At 37.0% G+C, this 12,059-nt stretch overlaps 1 protein-coding gene across 4 annotated transcripts in view; it reads left to right on the top strand.

Moving 5' to 3' along the window:
- The window catches only part of SLC4A4 (solute carrier family 4 member 4), a 358,380-nt gene that overhangs the window by 156,860 nt on the left and 189,461 nt on the right, over positions 1 to 12,059 (top strand). For 3 of the 4 annotated variants that reach the window (XM_058722325.1, XM_058722324.1, XM_058722326.1), the window contains exon 6: positions 1,031 to 1,210. In XM_058722325.1, coding sequence (XP_058578308.1) covers positions 1,031 to 1,210 — 180 coding nt within the window. The remainder of the gene's footprint in view (positions 1 to 1,030; positions 1,211 to 12,059) is intronic. The other variant, XM_058722327.1, reaches the window with a different exon arrangement.

Here is a 12,059-nt window from a genome sequence, read left to right as displayed (position 1 = left end):
GGACAAAAGCAGTACGTGCATACAGTGAGTGAGATAATGTCCTACCACTGCATATCTTGTGATGTTTTGTCCCGTGCGCTGTTCTGGACAGAGCAAATGTTGGCCTGTGGTGACCAGGCTGCATTTCTGCCATGCTGCTAATGTGCTGACTTGTGAGAAAGAGGATTTCTTCCTTTAGAGTAAATCTTGTCCATTAGCAGAGCTAATGGAGCAGTTTCTATGAAACACAGTTATCTTTTCCAATTAAAGCCATTCTAAAAACAAGAACTAATAGAAATTATAACTTTTTTGTAGTAAGGTGAAAATTTCATAGAAAATTCTGGGCAGGTTAAATTTTAAAATGATTAGTGGAATATATTGGAAATCCTTTTGTTGGATCCAAAAGAAGAATAAGCCTCCCTTCTTAGAAAAGACGAAGGCAGTTTTGTAGTTTAGTCTTTCTTTCATTGGATTAATTAGTGTTCGCATAACCTGATATGGGGAAGAGTATTGTCTTCCTTTACTTCGTCCTACTTTAAGGAAAATATATCATTACAGAAGGATTTGGGAAAACAGATCTAAAATTCAATAATGTCACTACATTAAATTTTGCATATTCGCAAGTTTTTTTAAATATCACTTGTATTTCTGGCATACTTGCTATGATAGAGAACATGAATTTTCTAATCTTACTCTTTTTTACCTAATTGAAAAAATGTAAATTATTGACTTAGTGTGTTACTCATAGAAGAATGTGATTAATGTGAATTCACTATTAACTGGGATTGAAAAAAGACAAGACGATTCTTTCTCTCCAAACATATAATTCATAGTGGAATATTTATAACTCTCTCATTAATGCTAGAATCTGTGTGTCCTGTATCTTTACCCTTCACATAAAGTCGGAAGTTGGAAATTTGGAAAGTAGTATATTGATATAAAATTTGAGGATGACATCCATAAAGGTGGAGTAAAAAGTAACCTTGTGGTCTTGTGACTGAGTTTTGCTTTTTGTTTTTGTTTTGCCTTTTTTTTTTCTTTTTTGTATCAGAGATGATTGTTGACCATCAGATTGAGACAGGCCTATTGAAACCTGACCTTAAGGATAAGGTGACCTATACTTTGCTCCGGAAGCACCGGCATCAAACCAAGAAATCCAACCTTCGATCCCTGGCTGACATTGGGAAGACAGTCTCCAGTGCAAGTAGGATGTTTACCAACCCTGATAATGGTAATGCAGGGCCAAGCATTTGCCTCACTCTTTTACCTCATTCCATCTCTTACCTTTACTTCATCTAGTGTCCTCTGTTGTTTTTACTCTTCACCATATTTCTTCTTTCCTCAAGTTCATATGCCACTGCCATTTCCTAATGACACTTTTATCCAGTTGGGCAGGTTTGCAGTCCTGTTGGAAAGATTTCAGCAGTTACTAAGGCTGAAAATGCCAAGATGCCTTGCTTGCTTCATATATATCTATTCTGATTGACGGAGATGGCTTGGTAATAACGCTATGATGAAACAACTGAATATTTCAGATGAGTCATCAAACTTGTAGATTTTTGAGTATATCAAGGAATATGCTTTAGACTTGGGGGTTTGTCAGAATTAGGATGATAGACTAAGGTATGATAAATGCTCTGAATTCTAATATCATACAGTGTTTGCTTGGTATGTGAGATGGCGTCCAGTCTATAAATGATCATTTATCCAAGGCTTAATATTTATTACTTAGTGAAGTCAATTATTCAAGGTAGGATATTAACCCCATTATATAGTAATAGGAAAGGCACTGTGTCTTGTTTATACTCTTGCATTTGGCAGACTTTTCTGTAAAATATCTTTTGTATTATTGTCTTTGTTTCAAATACATTTCATGGTTGGGTATAATCTGAGGAGGGAGAAGCTAATTTCAATGAAGTCTGAGAATGAAAGCATGGTGAAAGTGTTGCTAAGCATTGGGCTGGTAAAACCAGCTCTCTGTCATCCCACCCCTGGTCTTTTTTGGTACCAAGAGAAATGAGTAGATAAGGGAGCTTCTAATTCATTGCCCTCATCTGTACGTACAGAATAGTGTAAGATATTTTGCCCTGGAAAAGGTGGAGTAAATGAATTGTATAAACTGAATTCTAACTTAGCCACTCCATTTCTGGAAACTGAGTTTTCTGACGTAGTGTTAAAATTAAGGGTTGGCTGGAAGAGAGCTCACTATTAGCAAACTTTCTCTGGTGTATTTTTGAGCCATTCCATTATTGTAGTTTCTTAATGAGTGTCTAGTCATTAAATAGAACCAAATGAAAAGGTCAGTTTTATTGAGTGACTTACGCATTAACCGTTACCATAAATTTTTTAAAAAGCAAAACAAATTATAAATAAATAATTCAAAATAAAACTCTTTATAAAAAACATTGACAAGAAGAAGAATCTAATCTAAAATATTCCCACTACAGTTTGATGGTTCTATCATTATCTGGAATATTGGTGCTGACTGGAAATATTTTATTGTTTATGTATGTCTTTGTTTTCTTTTTTTTTCTTTTTAATTGCATTTTGAAGAGTTTAATGGCTGGAAATGTTATAGGATGACCAGTTGGTTACAACTGATGTCACAAATACTTTGTTTTAAAAACAACCCCTGTATTCTTTTTTTTTTTTTTTTAGTTTAGTTTTTATTTTGAGAGAGAAGAGAGAGAGAGAGAGAGCGAGCAAGAGAGAGCGAGCAGGTGGGGGAGGGGCAGAGAGAGGGAGACAGAATCCCAAGCAGGCTCCACACTGTCAGCACAGAGCCTGATGTGGGCCTCAAACTCACAAACCGTGAGATCATGTTATAAGCTGAAGTCAGGAGTCAGACATTTAACTGACTGAGCCACCCAGGAGCCCCAACGCCTATTTTTTTTTTTTTTTTTTTTTTACATTGTTTTGCATGGTATCAACGCCTATTTTTAAAATTATGGCAACTAAAGTAAAAGTCTGTCTTTAATCTTATTTCTTATTCTTTTCTTCATATGAAATGAAATTCCATGATTTGGAGATCATTTTTTTTTTTATCCCGAAGCTGGTACTTACTGTAGAGAAGCAAGAAAGTGCATTGTTTTCAAATATCACTGTATTTGCAAAGAGAAGTGGAATGCATATAGCAGAGGGAGCGTGGCTTCCACCAGTCTGGGTTGAGCTTCATTTTCATGAAGTGCAATTAGAGTAGAAATTAAGAACAGATGGATCTTGGAGGCCAGTGTTTTCTGCTTCAGGAGAAAATATTTGGATGTGGAATACAGCTAATGAGTTGATACCATCCATCATTCAGTTCTTTTATCCTATCAGTAGATCTTTATACTTCAGAGCTAAATTGAAATTGCCTTTGTCATTCACCTTTCACTTGTGAAATGTTACATATGCCGGGCAGAAAGCAAATAGGGAGAGCAGTCAGCTCTTCCTTCCCAGCTCTTCAGCTGATCAGTTTACACCCTGAAGCATGGAATAAGATTAGGCCTTTTTAAACATGTTTTTATTGGCCTTTGTGTTACCTAACTCCTTTTAAATATCCAGAGGCAAGATTTGACTTAGAGAGATTCTACAGTAATGACTTTCATGTACCTCTAAAATACGTTATTATAAATTATCAGATGGCAAATTTTTGGTTTTCTTTTTTTTCAAGTTTATTTATTTTCAGAGGGAGGGAGGGACGGGGAGAGAGAGATAGAGAGAGAAAGAGAAAGAGCACAAGCAGGGGAGGAGCAGAGAGAGAGAGACAGCCAGAGACAGAGAATCCCAGGCAGGCCCTGTGTTGGTCAGCTCAGAGCCTGAGGCGGGGCTCGAACTCAGTCACTGTGGGATCATGACCTGAGCTGAAATCAATAGTTGGACCCTTAACTGACTGAGCCACCCAGGTACCCAATAAATTTTTGGTTTTCTAGAGGCACTTATTCTTCTTTCAAGTTTACACAATTACCTTTATATGTTCGGGTTTAATTACTTAACATCTTTAACTATGAAATATCTCAGAATACATTTCTAAAACAAAGAATTATAAAGTTGTTGCTACTATTTTAATAAATGAGAATCTTGTATCTAGTGTTGGACCTAGTTCTAACACTGAAAAACCTAGATAAACTTCAGTCACTTTACTGTTATAGGCTAGAAAATAGACATTGCTTTCTTTAGTTATGATGGCAATAGAGTAATTAATAGCTGCAATGTATACTTTAGAATTGGGATTTTTTTTTTTATTTTTTATTTTCCAGTGGTGTGATGGACCTGCTTCTATCTATTCACAAGAGCCAGTCAGGAATTTTGCAAGCCAGTGGTTAAGCACAGATAGTATTAAATATCAAATTATGTATGTATACAATTAAATAATGATATTAAAAACAAAGGTAATAAATATTCATTCAGATTCACTGTTTCCTATTTATTTTATTGCATGCTACTAGAGTTTATACACTTCAGGTTATTACCATCTATTGTGTATATATAAACACACATAAAATGGTGTGCTGTCATTTCTTCCCAACTCTTTGTTCATAGGCTTCGTTTTGGTCACTTGCAATAAGTCATTGTGGTAGTATTTACACCAAAGAATTCAGAAAATTCAAATCAGGGCTTGATTTATGTTTTGTCACTTGTCTATAGACTTTAAAAAGTGATGGAGAAAATGCTAATAATGCTGATTAAATGTGTCTAGTGTCTGTAGCCATTGCCTAGTAAGCTTGAGCTCTTAACAAATGACCATAGACTGGGTGGCTTGAACAACAAGCATTTATTTCTCACAGTTCTGGAGGCTGGGAAGTCCAAGATCAAGGTGCCATAGATTGGGTTTTCGGTGAAGGCCCTCTTCATTGCTTGTAGATGGTTGTCTTTTCATTGTATCTTCACATGGCAGAGAGAGATCCATCATCTTTCTCCTGTCTCTTTTCATAAGGGTACTAATCCCATTCAGGAATGCTCTGCCCTCATAACCTAATTTTCTCCCAAGGGCCCCACCTCCTACTATCACATTGGGTAGGAGGGTTAGGATTTCAACATATGAATATTGTGACGATACAAATATTCAGTTCATAACAGCTTTTAAAATGTGAGGGGCATAAGGAATCAAGTATATGTTCTGCTGGCACTCAAAAACTATTATCCAGTTTAGCACTTTGTCTTCATTGTTTCACTTTTATCCTACCTGTTAACGTATATGATAATGGATATTCAACAAGGATGTTGCAACTATGTTTGGTCAGAATCAACTGACTATATGCAATTCACAACAGAGTATCCTATATTTTATTATTACTTGTATGTGTGCTGCCTGTCCTTTATATCAGTAAAATTTATTACACACACACACACACACACACACACACACACACACACGCACGCACTTTCCCCTGGAGAGCTGGTTTTTGCAAACATTTAGCATCATACTCACTTAACAGCCTACCACTGTCTCTCTATAGCTAAAGATTAGCTCGTTGTTTAGGGTCCCAGTGTAGCTGGGTTCAAGGTGATTTAATGTTTTTTAAAAGAAATGAAAAACATTTGTATTTGTAATAAATCAGGAAAGAATCAGGCTAGCTTCCAAGATGTTAATTGCAAAATTACCACTTGTCTGAGACATCTGTGAATTCTGATGGACACATCTGCCAGGTACTAAATTTTAGGCAAGTGCTATAATTTCCCAATATATTAATTGAAGTATTTTTATGGAGTTAGCATTAGGTTTTCATTTCTTCTGGTGTTAGATTTTCTTTTGCCCCCTCTTGCTTACTATCATTTTACCTTGAACCATATGAAATTGCCATTTTGTGGGTAAAGTTGACTGTCAGCACTTTCGTATAGTTCTACTTAATAATTTGGTTTGGGATACTTAGATAATCTGTATTATTATAGTATATACTATGAAAGAACATTTAAGCCTAGGAACATTCCTTGGCAGTGTTTAAAAATCTAATAAGTGTTTGTTTTTTATTAGAAAGTGAAAGTAAAGTTTGTACTTAATTGGTATGTATGCAAATTCTTTAGTAAGATGTTATGACAAGGTTACCTGATACCTGTTGTAAAGAATCATGGTTTGTTAGGATGGTCTGATTTTTAAAAACTATTAATTTTAAAATATTTTTTATTTAAATATATTTTAAATATTCCATTTAAACGGATCCTTATGATATGTATTGTCTAAGGTTATAAAAGATGAATGAGACCTGATTTAAGGACAAAAACCAACTGGGAACCTTAATTTGAATAGTCAGCTTTCACTAACTACCTTTGTGGAAATTGGGGCAATGCCATCATCAGTTTGTCCCTGTTTTTTTTTCCCTTGGCTTCTTCATTTTTTTTTTTTTTTTTTACCCCTCGACTGTCATAGAAATCTGTTCTTTACCCTCCACTGTCTGGGCGTACACATGCCCTTTACTAAAGTGACTTTGGTTATCCAGTTACACCTAAACTATGAATTTCATTTTTTCCTAATTCAATTTCATGACCCCATTTTTCTTTAGTTTTTTTTTTTTTCAGTAAAAAGTTAGAAAGGTAATTTAGTAGTTTCCATGTTTGTAAAACAGTATAGATAATGAAAATTAAATGAGATAATATATGTAAAATGTTTAAAATGGTGACTGGCAGGCACATGGTAATCAAAAAGATCACTCTACCAAAAGCACAATTAAGGAAGAAAAATCTCATACTGAGTAAGAGTGGTTTCTGGAATGATATTTGCTCTGTAGCTTATTATTTGGGAAGAGACTCATGGAAATAGTGCTGATTTATTTTCTCTGCCCTTTGGTATTGGTAGCTAATACCAAATGGAGTATGAGAGAGGAGGAAGCCCTTTCTCATCATATAGTTCCTTAGGAAGAGTCTTTCTCCCTCATTCATTTTACTCTTTCTAACAGAGAAACCCTAAACCGCACTGAGAATCTAAGACTTAATAAAGCTGCTCCAGCAGGTAGGTGATGAGTTGGAAAAGGTGGCTGCTCCAGAGCCAGCTCTAGGGACCCAGGGCTTGCTCCTGATTGAGCCTCTGGGTTTTATCATCAGTTTGCAACCCACCTTTTTTTTCCTGTCAAACATGAGAACTGGGATCTACTCGCTCCCACTACTTGTTACCATCACTTCTTTTCTCCCTGGATTCCTCTTTTCATTGTTCCTTTCCAGGCTAGATGCTGCTTCCTCACTAGCTCTCACACTGCTTCTTCTGACCTAAGTACATATCACCATTAGCTATTTTCAAAAGTGTTTGCTAAGGCTGTTACCTACAGTAACATAGACCTTGGTTAGCAACACAGAACAAACCATGGAAAGAAGTCAGTTTTTTTGTTGATGGTAACTCTAGGTCCCATTGAAATGTAAGCGGGATTAGCTAGACTCTCCTTGCTTTGGATCTGATTTGAGATTAGGCATTTTCAAGCTATTTGGTTTGGATGTCAGATCAAGCTGCCTAGATACTGGCACGATGTAGATCTGGCTGGGACCACCGCCAGGTTTGGCAGCTTTCTCAGTCCCTTTAGAAATTCTTAGCTTTTTTGTCTGAGTTTTGGATTGCAGTTTATCCCAATTGTTTCTGGCTGGGTTGTTCCACTGGGGAGCTCCCCTCTCCCTGTACCCTTGAATTCAGACCTGGTCCCTGACTCAGTGGGTAAGGGCCAGCATTTTCCTAACTTCCCACAGAGATGCTGTTCCTCTGAAGCAGGCCATCTTGTTTTCCCAGTTCTGAGATGGGTCAATCAACAATTTGTTTCTCAGGCTCACATTGCTTTAACATGAGTGTCATCTTCCCAGGTGCTTTTCTGCATACAATCAGCTCTCTCCAAAATCCAACAGCACATATCCATCTGTTTTGTTCAGGACTCTAATTCTGCGTTCATTTGCACAGCACAGATGAATGTCCTGGCCAGAACCCAGTGAATGATCAAGCTCTTCTCAGCCTTCGATTAAATGAACGAATCCATGGAAAGTTTCTAGAAAAGTGCCTTAATATTCCTTAATAACAGTAACTTAATAACACTAATTTCTAATTCATCCGTCAGACACCATTCTTATTTCCTTTCTCTTCCCTAGGCAGGTGTCTGATCTTCCAGATTTGTAATGCTCAGATCTTTAAATAAACAACACATTTTCTCCCAACTCTTCTCCTCCCAGTATTTGGTAGTCTGTTCTGCTCTTTATGGCAATGAGGGTCAGACTTAAGAGAACACAAATGAGTTTTTTTAGTTTTAGATTTGAAGGCCCACTTTATAATCTTCTTCTTGGAGACATGGTACCATCTTTTCTAAAGGCTTCATTCTAGTCCTGGACTCACACTTAGTGGCAGTGTGATTTTGAGCAATTCACATAATATCCCTGAGCCTCATTTTTTTTTATATCTGTAAATAAAGGTAGTAATGTTTTATTCTATTTATACAACCAGGAGTAGATGAGATATTTTTGGGAGACATATTTTAAGAAGCATAATGTGAGATATTACTGTAAGGAACAGCTATTCAAAAATATTTAAAGGGGCAAATTTAATGCCTTTCACATTTAAAATCAAGGACAGAGACTCAATTCACCACCATTATTTTGTATTCTGTTATTTTTTGTGCGTCTCAATTTTGTGTTTCTACCGCTACATAAATGAAAAATTCTTGGAGTTTTATTTTTAAAACAGTGCTAATTTCATTATCAACTTTAGAGATGCCAAATAATACATAATGAAGTGTCACTTGTGGGCTTTATATTTTCAGTTAGGAAATAAAGATTGATCAATATGTCTGAGCAATGATAATAATACATGTATGAATAATAAATAATATATGTATAGCAGGATGTTACCATGAAATAAACAAATTTTATATTTTATTAATTGCCAGTCTATGTTACACAGCCTGGGTCTCTGATGGAGTAAAGAAATGGAATGATTCTCTTTGTCATATCCTACCCCATATGGGAGAGTGATGTACTTAAAGGGCCTGTTTGCTGCTGCCACCCCTGGGTAATTATCTTCCCAGAGATCCTTGATAGGGACACCTTTGTGAAGTCTTGTTTTCCCCAGCCCCATCTTGCTATAAGAGCAGTTAGGAGAGTAGGTGGGCCTACTACTCTCTGGGACTACGTTCTGGGACTACGTTCTGGGACTACGATCTGGGACTACGATCTGGGACTACGTTCTGATCTCTACAAAAGACAAAGAGAAAAGGAGAGGAAAGGACAGGAAAATGTGAAAAAGGAGGGAAGGCAAAGAGGAGATGTGAACACAATGGACTCTTTATCTTATCTTCCCAAAAGGAAAAAAGGGGGAATAAAATGAATGTCTTCCAAGAATGATTAAGCACGCCTCATCTACTCAAGGCTAGTTTCAGTACAAATAACAAAGGGCAAAAAGGAGATCTTTTCACGTTTATCAACCTGATTTCTTAAAAATCACCTTTTGCATTTAAAGTTGAATTAAATTAGGCCACAGTTTCTGTCTTTGGTGTTTTCCAACACCCCTGAGGATGCTGAGCAAAGGAAACATTCCATCAATGACATTAGTAGCAGTAGCAACAACAATAAATCTCCTATTACTTGAGCATTTATTATACACGGGGCATTGTTCTCCATGATGTTTCTAATGTATATATCATTATCTCCATTTGCATATGAAAAGCCTGAGCTCAGAAATAAAATAATTTTCCCAAGCATAAAAAGATGGACAACCTAGTGTGCTTAATAACAATATGCTAATTAAACTACAAAGGATAACGAGCTTCCTCAACAACAGTTTATTTCCCACACCAGGTCTTTTACTTTGTGTAATCATGTGATGTTGAAGGGATCTGGAAGTCAATTTATATCTAGGCAGGGGTACACTCCAAACATGGCAGTTGGATGTCTTTTTTGGCTTTCCAAAAGGAGATTTCTAGGCAACATGTTTCATGTGTTTACAGGTGAAATGTGGCCAATACTCTTGGGTTAAACTTTATGGGTAAATAGTTGTGGAATGCATAGTACATGCTCAATGACAATTTTTTAAAAAAGTTCTATTCAGGGGCTCCTGGGTGGCTCAGTTGGTTAAGCATCCAGCTCTTGGTTTCAGCTCGGGTCATGGTCTCTCGGTTCATGGGTTCAAGCCCGGAGTTGGGCTCTGTGCTGACAGTGTGGAGCCTGCTTGCAATTCTCTCTCTCTCTCTCTCTCTCTCTCTCTCTCTCTCTCTCTCTCTCTCTCAAAATAAATAAATAAATACTAAAAAGAAAGTTTTTATTCAAATCCCAGTTAACATAAGGTGTACCATTAGTTTCAGGATGCCTACTTGAACAAACAACACTGCGATCCTAAAAGAGTCCTAAAAGTTTAACATGAGTGAAATTTATGTCCTTCTTAATAGGATTGTTCAAAATACATTTTGCTGGAGAGGTTGTTTTGGGTTTATTTGCATGATTCAAGTAGGCACACCCTTCCTTGAACAGATTAGGATTGATGGTTTTGGACAAGCTGATCTCAAGGGTAACATGAATCATTAAAAAAGCTCCTCACAACACCTTTTTCTGTGGTCTAGATACAGGAAACCACCACTTTGAAATCTTTGGAGCTGTAGATCTTTAGATCTCTCTCATCAAGTCACAATAATACAAACTAATTTCTATCTTGTTTATGCCTGGAGCCAGGCAAAAATGATTTAGAAGAGAATGTGTATGATAATCGTAAAGCTGAGTTGTTTATTTTGCAGCTTAAGTGTAGAAGAGGTACAATGAAAGCATTATCTAGGAAAGGTGTACATAATATGTCATTATCATAGTATAATTATAGAAAGTTTGGCTCCAGCTTTGGGAACAACTTTTCAAAATCGTATCTTTGAAGTAAATTTGTGAAGAGAGAAAAAAAGCAACATGAAAAGGTTACAGAGTTTGTATCTCTTCCTGCACAGAAGTACATAGAGGGTCCAACAAATCAAAATGTTGGAATATGCCAACATAAGTAATGGGTGCTGTGAACCTCCCACTTTTCATGCGAGTAAGCAGCCAGATGGCTCCAATCAGCTTTGCTAAAACACAGGTGCCAAGCCTCTACGGGCAGTTTCATTTTTCATGCCTGTCTTTGGAGCCAGGTTCTTGGCTGGTGTGTGCCAGGCTCCGTTCCGCTGTCCCCTTGATGGTGCTGCTCAGCATCAGTAGAGGCTGTATATGCAGAAAGGAGTTTCCAGCTTTAGCTCCCCACAAATAACACACTAACATCTTGGGAGGGGTCGGGGGGAGAGAAGCTGTTGGGGAAAGTCATGTTATCAGCACCTGAGTTTCAGAGCAGCTGCTGACCTCTTGTACTCACGTTAGGGGCAGGCCATGGTATCAGTGATAAAATTTGGGTAGCTTCACACTGCTCAGAAGCTAAAGAATGTGAACGCTTTTTTGAGTTTACTTTACATTCCTGACCTCTGTCAATGCTCACTGACCTGGAATTTCAGTCGATCTTTGCTAAGGCCTAGATAGATGGCTGTAGTGGTCCCATATCTCACACTTCTTTCAGCTAAATTGGCTGGAATATGGGCCCTTTAAGCAGATCACTCGATTGTCAAAGGAAATAGGTGGTGAAACCTGGTCAGTCTGATAATATATGTTTCTAATTGCCTCCTTCTTGACAAAAGCAATTTTGGAATAATCTCAACTGATTCATTTTCCTTTCTTCATTTTTCTTAGTGCAATAAAAACTTGCAAAGAAGTTCAGTTATGGGAAACAATTAAAAATTCAGATTGCAAAGAGGAGACATCAGATTTGCCTCAAACAGGTGCTGGCACAGATGGCCTGCTCACAAGTCCTGGCTTTATTTACAGCTTTTAAACACAGACAGATAAATTGACAAAAATGTTTCTAGATTTTATAATGTACTGGATGCCCAAATTTGGCCATAAACTTGCATTAATTTGTAAATGATTCCATTCAAAACTTGACCTCCCAAGTCACCAGTAGCCTTAAAAAGACCATTTGTCTGCCCTGTAATTTGCACACTTGTGTGAATAGATTATCTGATCTTTGTTTTTGATTGGATATGCTTTATTGCCTTGATTATTTAATGACTCTCTCTGATATTAAAAGTCTCTCAAGTCAAATTGTATGTAGTCTGATGGTTAGGTATTTCCTGCCTCATTGT

This window comes from Neofelis nebulosa, chromosome 3 (assembly GCF_028018385.1).
Source record: "Neofelis nebulosa isolate mNeoNeb1 chromosome 3, mNeoNeb1.pri, whole genome shotgun sequence".
Lineage (NCBI taxonomy): Eukaryota > Metazoa > Chordata > Mammalia > Carnivora > Felidae > Neofelis > Neofelis nebulosa.
The sequence above is the reverse complement of the archived record's forward strand: the minus strand, read 5'-3'. Positions and strand labels throughout refer to the sequence as shown.